The 21,952-nt window shown below is 37.6% G+C and overlaps 1 protein-coding gene across 1 annotated transcript in view; it reads right to left on the reverse strand.

Annotated features, from left to right (window-relative positions):
* The window catches only part of LOC148943114 (ras-specific guanine nucleotide-releasing factor 2-like), a 441,376-nt gene that overhangs the window by 282,959 nt on the left and 136,465 nt on the right, over window positions 1-21,952 (reverse strand). The window contains exon 6 of the mRNA XM_089102441.1: window positions 5,480-5,688. Within this exon, the coding sequence (XP_088958567.1) occupies window positions 5,480-5,688 (209 nt within the window). The remainder of the gene's footprint in view (window positions 1-5,479; window positions 5,689-21,952) is intronic.

The following is a 21,952-nucleotide window of genomic DNA, read 5'->3' on the forward strand; positions in this document are numbered from 1 at the left end:
TCATAACAATTGGATTTTATTATGTTTCCAAATGTGTAAAGGTCATTAAGTTAAATTTCCTGTCTACGAACATGAGAAAACTTGCCTGATTTTGAAAAAGAGGGGAAGCATCCCTAAAAACGCAAGTGATTCTGATAAAAATCATACCATCAAATTCAGAGCACCAGAGTACCATAGAATATCAGAGTACCATAATGTAATAGCATCTAGCTCTTATCAACAAAACTGTGGAATTCAGTATTTTTTGCAAGAAGAAGGATCACAGATGCGTGTTTATTTGTTTGTTGTTTTTTTTGCAGGGTTGATCGTGTCGACCCAGGGGTCCTAGAATATCGGGAGAGGGCTCATTTTAACGGGAATTAAAAGTTCTGGATTTTTGATCTTTTTTCAAGAAGTAGGATCACAGATGCGGGTTTATTTGTTTGCTTGTTTATTTTTTTTTCCAGGGTTGATCGTATCGACCCAGTAGTCCTAGAATATCGGGAGAGGGCTCATTTTAACGGGAATTAAAAGTTCTGAATTTTTGGATTTTTTCCAAGAAGAAGGATCACAGATGCGTGTTTATTTGTTTATTTTTTTTCCAAGGGGTTATCTTATCGAACAGTTGTCCTAAGAGATCGAATAAAGGCTCATTCAAACGGAAATTAAAAGTTCTGGTGTCCTTTTTAAGTTGTCTAAAAGACTGTGCCACATGAATGAGGATTTTTCTGACATTTTGTGTAACCAACCTATGATTTTTCCCCAAAGAGGACCAGGTTGCTATCGATTAAAAATTCTGAGGTAGCAGAATGACAAAATTACATAATAAGCTTTCCCAGTAGCAGAAAAAGTAATGTTGCACGGCGGTATATTTGTTCCTCAAAGGTCGGTTGTCTGTACAAGACACAGTTTATATAATTAGTCTACTGTCTATTCTGTCTACTGTGGTACAAGATAAATGGTAAGAATAGACATTTATTTTAATGTTTTTTTTTTAACTAAATTGATTCACTTGGTTTTTCAGAAAATCGTGTTCTGTGATGCGTAATTGCGCAATAGCTATTACAAAGGAGGAGCGGTGGGTTATTGTTTAGGCGGGGGGATAACATGCCTCAGAGAGTGTATTCTGATTCTTAAATTGTCTAACCTTAAATAAGCATGCAAATGAATATAAACGGGGGGGGGGAGAGATGAATCAATCTGTCATTTCCACTCATTTAAACTAAGCCTGAATGAGGGAACTGCGTCTGACACCTCTGTTCTTAGGGCAGAAAAATATTGGTCTATTGATTTTTAAGAAGTAATCTCTAATCCCTTTTCATTCCCGGGAATATATTTGGTTTGCGCCTTTAGTATTGGTACCGGGGGGGGAGGGGTATTAGAGCCCCTTCAATTTTGACAGTTTGCTTCGATGTAGAATAAAATATTATATTCAGAAATCTACCGGCACATAAGTGAAAATTTGGGGGGTGGGTCATCAAGAGCCTTGTTAGGAAATTTCTTGGGGGAGAGGCTAGTAAGTGCTATCAGGAGCTTTCTTTTGAAAGAGTTAAAAAAAATATTTCTCATTTCCTACTTGTACATAATGTTTAGTGTCTTCTTGTTTTGCGGGAGGCGTCACCCCCTACTGGCATTCATGCGGAAAATAAATCAATAACAGAGTTTTCAATTAATTCAACCTGACAACCATGGACATTATAAACTTATTAATGGTGGGCGTGTAACTGAACCACAAGCAAATGAACCCCTGTAACTGAACCACCGTGAAACTGAACCACCATCTAACTGAACCGCTGTACAACTGAAATCCTGTATAACCGAACCCATGTGCAACTGAACCTTCGTGTAACTGAACCACCAGGCAACTGAATCCCATTTAACTAAACCCTCGTGTAACTAAACCCCCGTGCAAGTCAACCCCATTAAACTGAATCCCCGTGCAACTGAAGCACCGTGTAACTGTACCACCGTGAAACTGAACCACCGTACAACTGAACCACCGTGCAACTGAATCACAGTGCAACTGAACCCTCGTGCAACTCAACAACTGAACTTGGTTTGTCAGTATTCTAAAAATATGAAGCAATATCATTTGGTAAAACACAAATTATAATTTTTACATGTTCAACCTTGTTGGAATTATTTGTTTTTTAAAGTCATGATATAAACGAAGATCCGATGTCACAAACCATTGAAGCTGATTTGTTTCTCTTTTTTTCAGATGAATCAGACCTTTTTGGACGTTAAGTAATAAACATATGTGTTTAAAATATTTGACCTTTGTGAATCTAGATAACGAATTTTGATCCGATGTCTTTGAGGAGACTGCAGCTAAAAAACATATTGGAGGGGGACTCGTTGTAATCCAACTTTTTTTTTCAACATCCCTTTAACATGTCCAGAAAGTTTAAACTTCATACACTCAGGTTTACACCTTCAGCTGTTCTCGACACATTACCGATACGTTGTCTTGTAAAACTGGATGCACAAAGTACCTCTTGATTTATTTCAAGATGCTCCTAAACATTTTCCGAACGATATGATGGCTGATACCATCAGCCATGGTAGATGTTTCTGGTATTTCTTTTTCACAGCCACCAAAGGAAATACATGTCTTTTGATTGTGTTTGGCATCCTTCTTGACATTTACCTAAGGTTTGACCTTAATGCTCCATGCTTTTATTCTATTTATGGGATCAAGCATGCCCTCTTTTCTTGATAAAAAAAAAACACCTTGTATGCTAAATAATAGGCAACTTGCATAACTTACAGCCCTTGCACCAGGAGATAGGGCTGTGAACCCTGGAGGCAGTTATTTGACCTTTGAACTGTTTTAAAAAAAATGGTCAGCTCAAAATTATTGATCGGATGTATTTGGGGAAAAACGAGGGTGTGGGTGGAAGCCCTTCGATCACTTTTAAGTCTTAAAAAGTGCACTGGAACTTTTGATTTCCAATCGAATGAGCACCCATCCCCCTCCCAAGTTCACGCAAAAACTTTTCCATAAAAACCTTATGTGGTAACATTGAGAAACTAGCTTAACTTACAGCCCTTGCTCCAGGAGCTTCTGGTGGGGTTGTTAACCTCAGAGGTATGTTTTTTTTACCTTTAGACTATTTTGAAAAAAAAACAATTTTATTTTTATTTTGATGGGATGCATTTGGGGGGGGGGGGGGAATGGCGGTTAAGAGGGAGAGGCTGGTTGTCCTCTGATTACCTTTGATTCTTCAAAATTGAACTTGAAATTTCAATTTCCGATTGAATGAGCCTTCTCCAAAGTTTGTACGACCATCCCTTCTATAAAATCTTTAAATTTTGACAATGGGCAACTTGCAATAACCTAGAGCGCTTGTCCCGAGGACTGTGGGGGTTTTTGTTAATCACGTTTATTAATCATGTTTTATTGTTCGTTTGGAAGTGGAAAGTTTTAGTGCCCTTTTTATAAGTCAAAAGTGATTGGAGGGCAACCAGTCCCCCTCCCCTCCCCTGGGAAAACACCTCCGGCGGAAAATACCTCCTGGAAATACCACCTCGTGGAAAATGCTCCCCTGGAAAATGCCTCTCCGTGAAAAATATCCCCCCAAAAAATACACCTTGCGGTTGGCTGATCTCCAATTACTTTCAACTTTCAAGACTAGAGCTGCCTGGGGATTATAACTAATTCTATCTTCATCCTCATCTCATCTCTCTCCTAGAGCTAATTCTGTATTTATCCGGAGGCTCAATGAGAGCTAAGATGTTTTCGCATTAAAATGCCCCCTTTGAAGTATCTCCCTCTCTCCCTAGTTACAAAACAATCAGAAAACCCCATTGAAGAAGTTTAAGTACCTTTTTAAGTTTTGTATTTTGTCCATTGCTTACAGATAGTGTTTGTTATTAGGAAACGTACGAACATTTTTCACGTGGGATTTTTCTGAAGGGGGGAAGGAGAGTTCATGGAGGATTTTCCATGAGAAGAATATTTTTACACGGAGAGAGGGCAAGACTTAAACATAAATTTCTCTTTTTCACTTTCCTAAGCACTTACAAGCTAAACTAAAAATAATAGAACCCAAATAAAATATTCCAATTTGGAAGGCCATGTTTCCGCTAGGGGGCATTTTTCAGGAGAGGGTTTTTCCATGAAAGAGGGGTGGGGGGGGGGGCAAACACCTAAACCCGAATACAGTGACAGGGCAAAGGGAACCCCCATTAACAGACATAAAAAGGGGAAATAAATCTGGCTTTAAGAGTTTGTGACGTCCGATTTTCTTTGTTTTGTGACAATAAAACAGAGCTTTTTTATTAATCATCTTGATAGTCATTTATATTATGACTTTAAAAAGCAAAAAATTCCAACAAGGTTCAACATGTAAAGAATCTAACTTGTGTTATACCCAATGTAAGTACGGTGGTTGAGTTACACGAGAGTTAAAATATACGAGGGTTCAGTTACGCGGCGGTTCATTTGAACGGTGGTTCAGTTGCATGGTGGTTCAGTTGCACAGTGGTTCAGTTCCATGGTGGTTTAGTTCCACGGTGGCCCAGTTGCACGGTGGTTCAGTTGCACAGAGGTTCAGTTGCACAGGGGCTCAGTTAAATGGGGTTGAGTTGCACAGGGGTTGAGTTGCACGAGCGCTCAGTTAAATGGGGTTCAGTTTCGCGTGGGATTTGTTGAAAGAAGTTTCAGTTACACAGGAGTTCAGTTGCACGGGGGTTCAGTTGCATGGTAATTTAGTGGCATGGTGGGTCAGCTGCAGGGGATTCAGTTGCACGGTGGTTCAGTTACAGTGGTTCAGTTGCTTGGGGTTCAATTACACGGTGGTTCAGTTGCAATGTAACCCTTATTAATAGTTTTTTAGGTTTCAGCTTCCTTCCTCCTCATATATATAATCGAAGGGTACATTTTTTTTTCAGGAATGAATTTTATTCTCGAAGCAGTGCTTTTTGGAAAGGAAGATGTTGTGTAAAAAATACCAGTTGCTATCAAAACCTTCGCGAATCCCAAAAAGTTTGGCAGCCCTGTTGTGATAGAAAATTTACTCTTGCGATCAAGTTGTACTTATCAGGCAAACATACGAAGTGAAACTATTTTGTACTGTCAAAAACTAATAACTTAATTGCATAAATTCCTCAGACCTCTGAAAAAAAGTAGAAAGAAGCCAGAAGAAGGTAGAAAGAAACCACCGAAGCAGTAAAAAGAAACTAAAAAGAAACCCGAATAAAAAACAGCGTGAAACAATAACGATAAAAATTGCTTTTGGTAAGGTCATGTCAAATGAATTGAGCTTCATGTTTATGATTAAGAAGACCATCATTCAAAATAAAGTACACGTATAAGTACGGACAGTTTAAACTTTATAAAAATAGGGAAGGGGGGGGGAGGCCTGCTGAAAATATTATAAAACCTTTTCTAAATAAAGAGTCAATTGTAAAAATATCTTGGGACGTTTTATTCTATCTCCCTCTATTGTATATATACCTGCTGGGACATTTCCTTAGTTAACAACTAAGATTTTACCTATTTCTTTTTCTCATGCTTTCAGCATGGGGCGATTTGATATATTCGTCAACGATAGTTTTCCACCTATGTCGGCAAAGCCATCCTCGAAAAAATCCTTGAACTTTTCGTATTTTCTTCAGTTCCTCTGTTTCAGTTTCTTCTGAGCCTGGTGATTCTGTTGTACTTTTACTGGGTGTCAAGCGCCATTCCTTCTTCAGGGTACATAACTAGAATGACAATAAGAGTCTTAGAAATCGCCCAAAAGTCAATTATATGAAACAACTAACGCCTAATTAAGACGTTTGGAGAGAGAGTAATTTATATTCAGCAAGTAGTAAGTCTTATTAAAAAGTAAAAATAAAAGGTAACATATAGGCTACAAAAATTACTCAAAAAATTATAAAAATTTCATGGCATTGGGGCCATGTAACTCGACACTGTCCTTAGATATGTGGCTCATGGGCATCATCTTCATTTCCATCAATAATTAATACTTTTCTGTATTTTAAACATAACACAAGCATAAATTCAAAGCGAAGATATGTTTTTGTATGACGTTTCTTAATACGTCTCAGAGTTATCAGGTGATACGCATAATTTATATGCTTAAGAAGTGAGAAGGGTCCTTGCTTATTAAAAAAAACATACTTAATTTAAAAAAAATACTTAAATAAAACATATTTAAAAAAAATGCAAACACTGTGATGCCTGTGAAATTATAAACATTTGTTTCTTTCTTGACCTCTGTAGTTTATTGATCCAAATTTATCTGTCAAACTAATAATGCCCTATCAAACTATAGTCACAACTAGGAGGAACTCGTTTTTGGTGCCAATTAGTAGTCATTTTTAAGAAATTACAGAGCATTTCAGATGACGGTTCTTAGTTTCGTAGGAGAGGGGTCTGAGCCCCTTCCTTCCTTGCTTCCCATGTGAGGGCTTTGGTTCCCAAGTGATCTGTGCTCTATGCTTATGGTTATACCTGCTGATAAAGAAGAAAAGATTTGGTATTTTATCGTCAAACTTATTCAAGAGAAGTGGAAAATGGATATGCTGAGAATTTGGTTGGAAAATCAAATCTCGACACTTTTTTTTAAATTATTTTCTACTCGTACTATGTTTTGTATATTTTGCCGGATTCTTCTTACATGTATGAAAGCTAATTGTCATATTTTAATTTTTAGAAATTTAAAAAAATAAGGCATTAAATCTTCACCCTGACTGATCAAACATAGAAGTTATGCTTGAAATTTGAATTTAGCGCAACTCATCAAATTACGTGTGTTGTAAAGTATATCTGGGAGGGCCAACTCTAACTGGCCTTCTAGGGGTCTAATTTCTAATGGACTCTTCTCGTTCATATGTTAGAGGAATGTCACCCCCGGCTTCTTATGGTCATAGTTATCCATGGTAAGAACTACGTTCCCTGTTTTCTCATGTGTATTGCCCAATAGCCAATCCCTGAAACTTCAGTTCAAGAGGAATTCGGATCGAGTGCGTATTTTAGGCGATACACCATATTTAACCCTCAATTAAGTGTATGTGTGTGTTTCAATCAGGTAATATAGACAGTAGTTTGAAGCCAAAGTTCTTGACTATCTCAGAGAAATTGCGTAAGCCCTTACATCCGCCGGTATAAGAAGGCATATATAAAGGTTTATGGTGGGATTGTTGGGACATCATTGGGGCTGTAGCTGTACGTAACTTTGTTTTTATCCAAGTGCCTTGGTGGTTATGACTGTCAAATAATGCAGCTCACAGTTAGGACTTTGGAAAATACCACTTTTTGGAATTTTCATTAAAATTGATTGCAAAAATAAGATTTTAATCCCCCCTCGGATTTTGGAAAAGTATCTTTTTTAGTACTGGTGCATTTTGTCGGGCATCGCTATATACTGCATCAAGGAAGCCAGTCACGAAACCCGTCAAACGGGCTATTTGCAAAAGACCGCTATAGATAAATGATTGCAAAGCCGTAGTTTCTCAATGAAATGCAATATTCAAACGATAATTTTTTAAAGTTTAGCGGGGAAAAAGGTACCTAGGTTAGATTAAGTTAGGCTAGGTTAGGTTACGTATTTAATGGTGGCCGGCGTTTAACCCCCCCCCCTCCGATGATTACCCCCCCCCCCCGGAATATAGCCCCCGGGAAAATTCTCCCCGGAAAATACCCCCCCCCCCGAAAATACCCCCGCACGGAAAATACCTCCCGAGGAAAATACCCCCCAGGAAAATACCCCCCCAGAAAATACTTCCCTGGGAAAATAAGGCTTTCCAGATTTGAGAATTTTATTTGAGTTTTATTTGTTTTAATTTCCGTACCGGGAAGGAATTTTGGTGTTTGTGTATTATGTGCCACTCACTCAAATTTACGTTGTGTAAAATTCGAGAACACACCGGTTTTTTCGTTAGTTTCTTCGTTACTTTATTAATAAATTTGGGTTATAGATTTACACATTAGGGGGGGGGGGGATAAGGCGGGATAAAGTATAGCGGGTCTGCATGCAAAATGTGTTGGATACAATTATTCTGCATATTAGATAGATAGATAGATAAATGGGTTTTAAAGCCAAATATACGGCAAACAAACACAACTTAAAAACAATAGGGAATTTTTTTTTTCAAGACAGTGCAATTTAAATCGGTGAATATTTCGGCCCTATGTCTAAGGGCCGTCTTCAGCACAACACCAAAGAAAAAATATATATAAAAATAAACTTACATTAAAATACGAAGTTCAAAACTAAAAATGCTTTTTAAAAAAAACGCTTTTAAAAACCTTTAAAACAGCCCCAGTATCCTCACTTCAACGAAGTTCAACCAGGACTGACAAATAAAATGATGAGAGAGGATGAATTCATTCAAACGAAATAAAATGAAATTATTAACTGCAAGTTTTCAAAGCTAATCTTGCTTTTTTAGCAGCCAGTCTCAAAGGCCTTTTTGTAACGGGTTCAATACTATTGTCAATTGGTTTAATAAAATATTTTGTTAGATCATTTTTAATTAAATTTGAGCATAAAGAATTCAGTGAATATTCTCCTAAGTCCGTATTTAAGGAAATATTTTTATTTATTTTGAGCCTAATTTCGATGGATTCCCGGACCACCTGTTTTATTCCCAAATCACTATTAATGAGAGAAGATTTTTCAAAAAGTATTGTGTGGCTGGGATTATCAAATATATGGCTAGCCATATAAATATATTAGCTAGCCATATATTTGATAATCCCAGCCACACAATACTTTTTGAAAAATCTTCTCTCATTAGTAGTGATTTGGGAATAAAACAGGTGGTTCGGGAATCTATCAAAATTAGGCTCAAAATGAATAAAAATATTTCCTTAAATAGTGACTTAGGAGAGTTTTCACTGAATGCTTTATACTCAAATCTAATTAAAAATGATCTAACAAAATATTTTATTAAACCAATTGACAATAGTATTGAACCCATTACAAAAAGGCCTTTGAGACTGGCTGCTAAAAAAGCAAGATTAGCTTTGAAAACTTACAGTTAATGATTTCATTTTATTTCGTTTGAATGAATTCATCCTCTCTCATCATTTTATTTGTCAGTCCTGGTTGAACTTCGTTGAAGTGAGGATACTGGGGCTGTTTTAAAGGTTTTTAAAAGCGTTTTTTTTAAAAAGCATTTTTAGTTTTGAACTTCGTATTTTAATGTAAGTTTATTTTTATATATATTTTTTCTTTGGTGTTGTGCTGAAGACGGCCCTTGGACATAGGGCGGAAATATTCACCGATTTAAATTGCACTGTCTTGCAAAAGAAAAGAAAAAAAGAAAAAAAAAAGAAAAAAAAATTCCTTATTGTTTTTAAGTTGTGTTTGTTTGATATGGAAAGGCAGTGTGGTCTTCGTCAATATTTGCAAATATACGGCAATGAACACAGTAAAATAACGTAAATGAAAGACAAAAATAACATATACTTTGATCAGCGATCATCATAAAACTTAAATGAAACACTACATTAACCTAATAATAGTACTTAACACTTGGAAAAACGGTCATTAAAGAAAAACACTTAACATTTAAGAAAAAAAATTAAATGAAACATTACATTTACTTTATACTGGGGATTTTTTTCTGTAATTTTTTAGTAGCCAAATACTTAGAAAGAATTTTTTTCTGACTTCAAAATGTCCAAATACTTTAACCCCCCCCCTCCTTAGGTGCAAATATATAGCCCAAATTATATATTTCTCATATATTTTGTCACTTGTTTTTGTCTTGTCTTGCGCTAAGCTGAAAAAAAAACTAACGAAGAAACCGGTTAGTTCTCGAGTTTTAGACAGCGTAAACTTGAGTAAGGGGTGCATAATACTCAAGTACCAAAATTCTCTCCCCATACAGAAATTAAACAAAATAAAACTCAAATAAAATTCTCAAATTCGGAAAGCCTTATTTTCTGCGGGGGATATAGTAGGAATGACCTAATAACTACTGGGGGGACTCCATAAGGGCATAGAATCCCTCGAGGGGAGAGGATTTCCGAGAAATTGATTGCGTAATCGAAGGGGAGAGAATTTCCGAGAAATTTATTGCGTAATCGAAGGGGAGAGTATTTCCGAGAAATTGATTTGTTGGTGTTCTTCCAGGAGAATTGTCTCCGGGCGAAGTATTTTAAATACCTTTAATCTACTTTTTAAGGGCAAACCATTCGCTCGGACCTGAAACCACAAACGCAAGTTTTCCGATGGCAAATTCAGCTTAAAATAATATTCTAGTCCAAAAGACTCTTTAATCTTAGAATACTGGCGCAAGGTTTTAGATTTTCAAACCTGTTCATACCAGAGCTGGATCTCTTGATCCTCCTTAACATGTTTTAGCTTCCGATAAATTTCCCCTGAATAGCCCGTTGGACCAAGACCTTCATTCCAAGCGTATGAAAGTCCGGTTTTATCAAGGAGGGTTTTAACATGGAACAGCCACGATCTTTTTCTACCTTGCTGCAATAATTCAAAATATGTGGCTTTCATAAGCCTCTCATCTGGTAGTTGGGTAATTTTCAGCCGACATTTTGCTACTTGTAGTAACCTTTCTTTATGCAGCGAAAACAAACCTAGATCTCCCTTAACAGCCTGTGTATGAGTTGTAGCCAACCTTTAAATTATTGTAGTTGAACCATTTCTAATTGCGGATCACCTCATACCCCCAAAGCTCCACACCATAATTAATAGTAGGGCAATTAGTTTTGAAATAAATACTTATGCATTTTAATATTTTTAGTTTCATTTAAAGCTGAATTCCTTAAAACTGGTGAAGAAACCGCTTTACCTCTACTCACCATTCCTTATGCATGATCCTTCCAATTTCGTTTATTATTTAATACAAACCCTAAATACTTAAAAGTTGTGCTTTTTTTTCAACTCAATACACTTAAATAAAAATTTGTCGTTACTTTTATTTGTCCCAAAAACTACAATTTCAGCCTTTTGGATATTTAATCTCATTTTTTTCCAATTAAACATCTAATATGTTCAACAATATTTGCAAATCTTCGGCACTTCTAGCTATCAGCGCCGCATTATCCACATATAACAACAGAGACAAGGCTAAATTTCCTAAACTCACTGTTGGTACCCATTTTTCCTCAAAAAACTCAACAATATCATTAATATATAAACAAAATAGCCTTGCTGACAAGGTACTACCTTGTTTAACTCCTACCTTGCAACCAAACAAATCCGAAAACCATTTCCCTGCTACTTTAGCCATTCCTCTTGTTAGCCTATACATATCACATACTAGTCGAACAAAAATACGGGGCAGTCCTATCCTCAACAATTTTACGCACAACAAAATCCTATCAAGACTATCGAAGGCTCTCTCAAAATCTACGAAAGCTACCAATAAATTACTCTTACCTCTACTATACTTTTCTATCAACGCCTTAAGTTTAAACACCCTGTCAACTGTGCTATATCCTTCCCTGAATCCACCTTGTTCCTCACGAATTATTCAATTCTTCTTTAACCAATTAGCTAGCCTATTATCAATCAATTTCTCTAGAATCTTACTTAAACATGGTACCAGAGCTATAGGCCTATAATTGCAATGCAACCTCGGATCCCCTTTTTTAAACAACGGTAAAATTAAAGAAATCTTCTATCCTGAAACCCAAATTCCTGATGAAAGCACACTATTAAACAGCAATACAAAAATTGGCATACATAAACTTGAAAACTTTATATATAAACGAGTTGGAATTCTATCAATTCCAGGAGCTGTTCCTCCATCGAGTTTTCTTAACACATGTGCAACCTCCTCAATATCTACCTCCTCTATTAACGAATAATCCTCATAATACCTTCCTCATAGGGTAATTATATTCCTCCCAAATATCCCCAAATTCTTCATCACACCACTTACTAAGATCTCCTTCTTCTTTACTTGCGAAATGTTCCGGCCAGCTATTTGGATCTGGGATTCCCTCTGGCGCTTTTCCTTGTCTTTGGTTTACCCTTCTCCAAAATTCCTTCATATTACTCTCCAAGTAAAAACGGCTCATTTTCTCGATTTGACATGTATTAAAATCTCTTTTCTTTACTTTTATTTATCTCTTATGGTATCTCCTAACCTCGCGAAACCTAACCAATAGTGGTGCTTTCTCAACCTCATTTCTAGCTTGCTTTACCCGATTTAGGGCCTCTGCTAAAATTTTTACTACTTAAACAATCAAGGTAAAAAAAAACTTTCACTAACTGGATTTAGTGAACTCAATACTGCAGTGATTCCACGTCCAATCGAAGCTCAACCAAAACATAATCAATAATACTAGGCCTCAGACCGGAAATGCAAGTATAATCACCCCTTGACTTATCCATCCCAAACCTCCCATTTCCAATCCCAACTCCAACCTCCGAACAAAGTGCCAGGAGTTTTCTACTGCAAACATTAACTTTTATTTTATCATCCATGCTCTTTCTTGAGATCCTATACATATGAGGAACAACATCATAAACGGCCGGTATATCAACAACAGGCATCTCAACCAAATCAGCTGTGTAAGGATTAAAGTCTCCTACCAGCAATATTTTATGGGACATAAATTTATAACGAACAATTGTAGCTTCTTTTCCTAATATAGACCATGTATCCTCTGCAGTATATGAGCTATATTGCGGTGGGACATAAGCTGCACAAACCAACAATTTCAGACCTGAGTGACATACCAATCTAATCAACCAAGGTTTTATGATTCACTTTTCAGCTTATTAAAAGACAAAAAAAGAATTATTCTTTAAAAGCACTAACATACCACCGTAATGCCGTGAGTTCCTGGACACAGAACGGGCAACATCTTCGGTTATGAAACCGCGAAAGGATGGCACTTCATCACCACTGTGCCATGACTCTACTAACGCAACAAAATCAAATTTTCAAGTTCCACTTCACTTTTTTTATTCCTTAGTCCTTGAATATTCCAAGACACAAACTTGACCACGTTTTCCCGCGTATGGCCTGCGTACGGCTAATTTGTGTTTATACTTTGATCAGCTGCAAGATTGAATGGTGTCTCTGAAGGAATTCTCGGTGATTTACTGAAATCCATCCTGTAGTAGTCTTTACGTGTGTTATATACCGATCTTCCTACATTACCACGGTTCGGGTTACCACCACGTGTATCACCTCTTCCCCGGCCACCACGAAAATTTTTTGGAGAATTTCTCAGTAGATCATCGGGACTAATTATTTCTGCACTCTTACGCACTCTTGGTCGCTGGGGCATAGCTTGCACATCCACAACTGTACCGTTATCGCTGTCTTCACTACCGAGATTTTATCCCCCCGAATTTTCAAAGTAGTGCTGATCTACTGCAACAGATAGCGAGGGGGGTGCCACTCTACTAGGAGCTTGGCCAATACTAGCATTTTTAGCCTGAGAAGCCTGGTTTACGATGCTTTCTAAAACTTTTCCAATTGTCAAATCATACATAAACGTTCGCCCTTCAATGGACAGCTTGGTGCCTCTGAGTTTAGCATTTCTACCTTCTGCTACAGCCCTATCAAGCAATGGCCTAAAATGCCTACGGGCTTCCCTTTGTGCGTAGGTATAATCGGGAGCAACTTTAACTCCAAACATCCTCAAAGGTTCATTATTACGTAAGATATAATCGCGCAATTCTACCACATTAAACTTGATTACCACCGGTCCAGTAGAACCCAATCGGTAAACGTCCTTAATCGCATAGCTTGATATATCAAGAGATCGAAATACCTGTTTAGATAATTCCATATAAGACGATGAATGAATCCGAAATGCTTAGTAACATCCTTTAGTAACAAACGAAAGCGTTGCAGAACAAAATCTACGGTCTAATGACAAATCACATTTACAATGAAGTGAAGAAACTTCTGAAGTAATTATGAACGAAAAAGAAGCGCAATGAGATCTCATTTAGAAGACATGCGACAACAAGCATCACCATGCGAAATTATAAGAGATGAAAAGTCATTCCGAACGGCTAAAGCAAAAGGCATGGAACAAGCGACGGCAATGATCACGTTTAGTAACAAACGAAAGTGTTGCAGAACACAATTTGCAGTCTGATGACAAATCACATTCACAATGAAGTGATGGAACGTCTGAAGTAATTATGAACGAAAAAGAAGCACAATGAGATCTCATTTAGAAGACATGCGACAACAAGCATCACCATGCAAAATTATAAGAGATGAAGAGTCATTCCGAACGCCTAAAGCAAAAGGCATGGAACTAGCGACGGCAATGATCACGTTTAGTAACAAACAAAAATGCTTCAGAACAAAATCTACGGTCTGATGACAAATCACATTTCAATGAAGTGAAGAAACGTGTTATTTTAGCTTCGCTAAAAAATAAGTAAAATTAATGCCGAAATTGTCAATCGCCTCACACAGGAATATAAATTCTATAAAAGTAATGTTTTTGTGAAGGATAAACAGGAAGAAATTAACGCCAGAACTGCTTATTTTGGTTGAAACTGCTGATTTGCAGACCCATGACTTAACACCAAAGAATAACATAAAAATTATGCTAATGCACAACTTAGATATATCAGAGGGTATGTGCAGTGGATCACGCCTGGCTTTAACTGAATTATGAAACCACGTTATTAAGGGAAAATTATTACTGGGGAAAAATTTGGAAAAGAAGGTCACACTAATCTGCGATTCGAATACAATCGAGAGCGGCAATCACAAATATACAAACCTGCCACGTGTCTATTACCAAAACAACAAACAAATGATCGTGGATTTTCAGTTTTATTGACGCAGACTGACATTTCTTTCTTAAGGTTTTGATGGTTATTCATTTATAGAAGTAAGAAAAATGAAAACATTTCAATCGTATTTGGTTTTCAGTAAAGCTCAATATGTGTTCTGGTCTTGCGAAGGCATGAAGGTTATCTGTCCTACTGTTGGTAATTTTGGCTCGTTTTAAGTTTGACTCGGCCATTTATTGTAATTTCTGTTCGTTTAGAAATTCATTTATTTATTGATAGTGATTTATGGGAGTTTCATGCTTGGAAGATTATTTGACTTTATGTTTGCTCATTCTTGGCCTAATGGAGCTCTTTACTTTTCTTTGAAGTATTAATCTTCTGGGAAAAGTTTTTTAAACTAATTTTTGGTTTTTTCTTATTGACATACTCGTTTTCATGGGAAAAATAGCATTTTATATATACTAAGTTTTTTCTATGAGAATTTACATTTTAGCCTGTTATCTGTGTGTTGGAGAAACTGTTTCGACAATTTTTAATCCTGACACAAACAGTATTTTCAATTTAATTTTATAGTTTCTGAAATTGACTTGAGAAATAAAACTTAATATCACTCACAAAATAATCTATCTATGTTCTAACCTGGATAAACTTACACTCTTTTTATGTGTTTAAATTGGAAGAACAGAAGTAGTATTAGTAGAAGCCACTGAATTTTCAGATTAATAACTCCAGTCTCAACTTCTATCAGATAAATTTTTGGGAAATATGAGGTGTGGGGGAAGGGGTATTATTTTAACTTTTCTACCGCAACGCGTAGAATTTAATGTGAAGCAAATACGAGTCCAAAACACAATTCACAGCTGTCAAACTTAAATTTTTTTTCCTCTAAAATAATGGAACCAACTCATTTGTCAACAATCAAGCTCGGTAGATAATATAGATGGTGCAATTCAAAGAAAGGGTTCGCATACATTTGCTCTGATGAAACAGATTGTGTAGATCTAGGGTTATGGAAATCTGTTCATGATGAGAGCAAACAGATAACAGCTGTAGCATTTCCTGTGAGAACTGTTCAATGGATTCAGCCAAATCATCAATAATCAGCCTCGAGTTTGGTTCAATACTATTGAAAACATCAAGTCCTCGTATGAACTGTATTGGTATGGGTGTGGCAATAGCTTTCATTTGATCATAGGACTCCTGCCAAATAATATAACAATAATAAATTTTCTTTGGTTTTTCCAAAAACATTCTATTACAGTTTTGAATTATTTTAGCTAAGAGTGTTGTTTTTCCCTACATTGATGGACCACACAGAAACGATCTGAAGGGTGTTTAAAATTGATACAAGCTGCTGTTGACAACAGTCGGACTACAAATAACTGTAAATCATACTTGTCCAATGAATAAGTAGTAGTAGTAATAATTTTCCCATAGATCTATCTAGTAGGTTAACAAGAACAACAAAAACAATATTTCATGGTTATTTATTCGACATGAAAACTCTATTTGTTCAACAAGAACAACATAAAAAAAACACTTGTTCAAACATTATTAAGATAAAAATGACACTTGTTCAAACATGAACAACATAAAAACATGACACTTGTTCAAACATAAAGAACAACATTTATTATAAAAATACTTATGTTCAAACATGAACAACAATAACACTTATTGTCATAAAAAAACACTTTTTGCCCAGCATCACTATTTGTACAAACTCACACACTTTTTGTACAGTAAATCACTTGAAAAAAAACAACAACAAAACAAAAAAAAACACTTGGAACATGAAAAATAGCACAGTTGAACATTATGAATTTAAAAGGGATCCCTCCGGGGAGCCGCGGGGCCGAAAGCCAGCCGCGGGCGGGAACCCCCCCCCCCCCAACCCCCGGAGGCCACGGGGCCAAAAGCCGGCCGCGGGCGGGACCCCCCCCCCCCAGGGGCGATGTGGAAAAAACTGTATACAATAGTCGTCGTCACTCCTGCTACAGGTGAGGTTGGGTTAGTTAATTTATGAAAGGGTTTGGTTGGGTTAGGGTTAGTTAATTTATGAAAGGTTAGCGGTTAGTGGTTAGAGTCAAACTCAGGTTAATTTATCCAGACCAAGTTGATTGCGATAGTCTATGCATTCAACCCGGTCTGAAATAAGGTAGTGGCCATGTGGCAGTACACTTACACCATTCTCGAGCACAAAGGCTTTGTCAGATATACATGACATTGCATTCTTTTCCACTCTTACAGTATAATTTTTATACTGTAAAGAGCGAATTGCAAGCACTTGTGCTCTCGGCACTAGGCTACTTTCTACACAGTCTTTGTAGACGCTCATGCTGAAATTCCTCTTTTTAAAATGTGTAGGCACCCCTTTACACGCCTGCTTTACATCCCCGTTATGTGTTTCCATGCAATAAACTTTAGGACCCGGGAACACCCCCCTGGATAATTAATCACTCCCCGTCTCTGATTTTAACATTAGTAGTTGGTTGGGGGCTTGACGTTTCACCAACTCGGGGTAGAGGGACGGATTCCAGTTGGTGAAATCCATCCGCGAGCTGATGTGTCCCCTATTTTCTAAATCACCCAATAAATCCCCGGTTTTTACTTTTAATAGCAGAGAATCTGTATCCCCATAGTAAACTTGAACCTCCCCCTCCCTTGGCCATTGTACCTTGCACACAGTGTAAAAAAACGACAACATGAGCTTTTTGGAAATTTCAAGTACCTTCAACTACCTCCTGCTTTATTCTTGTTCAGTACCACATTTCTCTTTTTCCTGTGTAGAAGAACCATGCCAGCCTCTATGCTCGTGAACGTTGTAAAATTGGGGTCGGCAATAATTCGTGCACACTCTTGAGGGTCAGTCACGACGTCACAACGAGATCTGTTGCGTACGCTTTGACACATTTTGCCTAACGCTGAATTTAGAATGAGTTTGTACATTTCCTTCTCTACTATACTGTTTGCCCGAGAGCGTTTATCAACAAAAGTGTCGATAAACGTCTCTAAGTAGGGTTTCTGACTGAATTGCAGGACACTATGTATTTTGGTGATCCTGAAACCATTGTTCACCATCCAGTGCAAAAGCACATGATGAACAATGATATTCTCCTTATGGTCCAAATCCGCAATCAGTTTTTGCTTAGAGGGGGTCCAGTGCATCCAGATATCCTCAACCAATGATCGATTGTAGGGGCTCAGTGAGTCCCTGGTCACTGATCGATTGATACAGGGAAAAACAAAATCTCTGACTGAATCATGAAGTTCCAACAGAATATGCCCGTCAATTTCAAAGAACCATCCTTGTGGCCCATTGTCTACGACAGCGGTAATGTCAGGGAATTCACAAGGATTTTCAAGCCATTGATAGTTCCCGCACAACAAAGAGTAGTGAAACATTGCCGAGGGGTACAATGAGTTCATGTCCAAGAACACTGCATTTGACATTGCACCGGTGTTGCTGTTTTGTCCGCTTGGATCGGTTGTCAAAACGTGATCCCCATGAAAAACATACCCACCCCTCATTGATCTTTCTACGAAAAGGTGTTGATCCACATCGGTGATTAAGCCTATTTCCTCCCTACTAATTTTTGAAATCAAGTCCATCACCAAATGAGCTGTGGAAAAATAATATCCTATATCTAGTCCAAACTCTGAATAGATTTGGTCTGTGTTCTTGCAGACTATGTCTAACAGAGTTAAAACGTCACTGGCCAAGTACAGTCTACAATAATCCCACCCATTTTTACAATTCCTCTTAGACCACACCTTCTTGGCAAATTCATATTCCTCGGCTGTGCATTCACTGTTGGTCAGTAAATTGTAAAAAGCTTCAATTGGAGGTAGTTTCATCTCGCTTAAGCGAGCGCCAGAACAGTAATAATTGTATGCATATACACCTTTACAGGTCAATAGGTCATACATTTGACTATCTGGAAATTGCTGTTTAAGCAAAGGAAAACTATAAAAAATTGTCACCTTTCTGCACTTGAATCAGTTGACTCAATGCCTTGGGAAAAAAACTAAAAGAATCTAAAAACCTGATTTCATTCCAGCACATATGCCCATTATTCACTACCTGCCATTTCAACTCGAGAAGCACCAACTTCTCGGTCGATTTGGGAATGATGTTATAGGTAAATGAATTATTTACCCATGGACTATCTACTCCCCCTCCCTCCCTGTGCATACGTGCCAGTTCCGGTAAAATAAATTTTAAATTATAATTGGAATGGTGAATAAAAACTGGGCTAGAAAACTGTTGCGTAACATTTAAGTTACATGATTTATGCCCTACCCTTCTAATATCCCTCACACTAGAAGAGCGTTCCTACCAAACTTTATTGTGGTCTCTGACTTTCCCCTTTTACCCTCTTTTCCCTTTAGTCCCCTTGTCCCCTTCTTCAAACTCCCCCTTACAAACCCAACATATTTTTGGATTTTTAATCGAGAGACGATCCTCTGCAGACAACACCATAGGGTAATGCGTATTTTTTCAAACGAGAAATAGTGCCATTAGCGGTGCCAATTAATTGAGTCAGTGCCTTGATCATGCACTCTCCCTCATCCAGTGTTTCAACTATTTCTAACAACTGCATAGTGTTATAACTGTCTCTTTGTGCGTGGGCGTAGGAGACTGCAATAGCTTGATGTTCTTTGATTCGGTTTGGATATCGAGGATCGTTCACTTCCACCAGCTTCGCTTCACAGTCCAACGAGATTTTATTGCTCTGGAGGAGGGTGTTTTGGAAATTTTAAAGCGTAAAATGGCCCTATTCCCTGAAATTGTTTCCACTGACTGGTAGCCATGCCGTCTACAATGCTTCATATGATCCAGTAGCTTTAAATCACTACGAAATCGAGACAGGCATGTTGGACAGTAGAAACATACCCCCCGCCCCTTTTTAACCTCACCCAGAACTCTACTAATGTCTGTAATTGGGTTGAAATGGCCAATTGAATTGGCTAGGTCACTAGATGGTGGTGTGTACAACAGCCATACCCAGTGTTTAACCAATTTAATAGATGGATCTCTTTCTGGGGGCACAATTCTCTTATTTACAGAAGAAGCCCCAGCCTCAAATACAATTTCATACTTAAACACAGTCACGCTAATATTTAAATGAACATTGACCCTTTCAAAAATATGCATGTACCTGATCATTACTGGGAATTTTCTCTCTAAACAAGTGAAATCTACAATGGGAAAAATGGACCCCTCCTTCCCATTTACAGCCAAGTGATCTAAATTCATCTTTGAGGCTTCATCTTTCAATGGTCGGAAAGCCGACATGAGAAAAGCGTACTTGAAACATTTTTGAGCTGTTTAAAAACAGATTCGCTGGACACCTTGACAACCTTCTAAATCAGGATTATATTTTAAAACTGTACCTTTATCCCTATGCCCCCTCTTAAAATAAAACCTTTCTTAAATTTACAAATATTAACGCTTAAATTTTCAGCAAAAAAACTACAGACCCGCTCCCGTTTTCGTTATAATTCTCGAGATGCGAAATAATATGACCTATCCACTCGGAAAAAACACCCTTAAGATTCTCTAAATTTGGATAGACCCCTCGCATCTCGGTTTGTACATAATGATGATAAACCTCACTTTTTCCCTCATTTAAATAAAACACCTTTAAAATAGTAGAAACCTTAATTGAATCCCTATCCCCTCTCCACAACTGAATTTGGTTTTCTAGCAGTGCACGAATTCTATCTACATAGTCATGAAAAATTTCTACAGGGTCAAACACAAAATTACCACACAAAAGTGAATTAAATGGGTCTCCAAAGGTTGTAGCGTAGACAACTATTGAATTTAAAATTGTATTTGTGAGTTGAACCTCGGGAAATGTAGTAAATTGGATATTACCCCCAACCTCCTCCTCCCCCTACTCCTCTTTTATATTATTATCACCACCCCTCCCCCACACTGTTCAATAGTAGGGCTATGGGAAGCCAATAGTAGGGCTTGGGTGAAGTGGAAGTATGTTATCAGTAGGGGGAGGGTTCCCTGTTAATTCCCGGGTAAAGTCCTCTAAAAGCTGTAGTGTGTTTGGACTTAGCAACGGTAAGTCCCCCTGCTCAACTGTGATATTATCTACATTAAAATAATCACTTAAAAAATCGTTAGTATTATACGGTATTTCATTAACGATACCCTGCTGTGACATTTCATTGTTGTAGAGCTCCACAGGCGTGTCTTCTCTTTCTCCAACTGAAGAGCAGGGGGGAGATGGTGAATATGGAACCAGAACAACCTATAAAAGAAAAATAGCTTATTTTCGAAGTGTCTAAATCACACCTATTTTTAAAAATTGGATTATTATTTAAAAACGTGCTTAGCAGTAGCATTTAGTTCACTACTATATATATATTCTGAAACTTTCAACTTAATACAATCTAAAGGAAGACATAGAAGGTTTTGATTTTATTCAAACAACTCCTCAAAAATAATTCATATTAATACTCTTTATCAGCTTTGAAAAAAACCACGGTCTTTACTTGATAGCCTAACTCTTTCCGATAGAGAACTGTGTTTAAATAAAAGCAGTTTATAACACAAACAATTTTCAATGTGTGTGCAAGGCAGAGCAATTTCCACATAAATTCCACTATTAAATGCCCCCCTCTGACCCGCCCTCCGGCCCGCCGCGGCAGGCCCCGCGGTGCTTCCCGACCCGTCACAGCGGGCACCGCAGCGTTTCCCGGCCGTCGCAGCGGCCGCCCCCCTGTATATGATAAACTATAATATTCAAGCGAAAAATAGCATTTTGAGATAAAAAGAATCTAGTTCTATCAGTAAACTAGAAATTAGTTAAAAATATTATTATGAGGTTGAAGAGATAGCGAAGATGCCTACAGTGGTCAGAGAAAATAGGAAAGATTAGAAAAAAAGAGTGGTTTCATTGACAGGTAAAAAAAAAATTACATTATATTTAGATATTTCTGAGGGAGGGGGGAGCAGAGAAATTTAAAACAATGGGATGTGGGATTATAGAAAAAATAACATTTTTAATATCTCTGACACACACTTTTACAGCGATGAAAAATGTGTTTGTTTAGATATTTCTATAAGTTAGGTAAAAATGCTCACATTCTTATATCCCGGGTGCAGTTGAGTGCCTGAAGGCCCTGGAGAAGCATGCTGGAGGGCCATCTTCTGACCTTGTGTAGGTGGGGCAGCTCTTGAAGGCCCAGGCAACGCTTGATGGAGGGCGGACGGGTCGGCGATGTTACGGGCTTGCACCGATGAG

The sequence above is a fragment of the Artemia sp. Qi Xiang Cuo genome, chromosome 16 (genome assembly GCF_049724085.1).
Source record: "Artemia sp. Qi Xiang Cuo chromosome 16, ASM4972408v1, whole genome shotgun sequence".
Lineage (NCBI taxonomy): Eukaryota > Metazoa > Arthropoda > Branchiopoda > Anostraca > Artemiidae > Artemia > Artemia sp. Qi Xiang Cuo.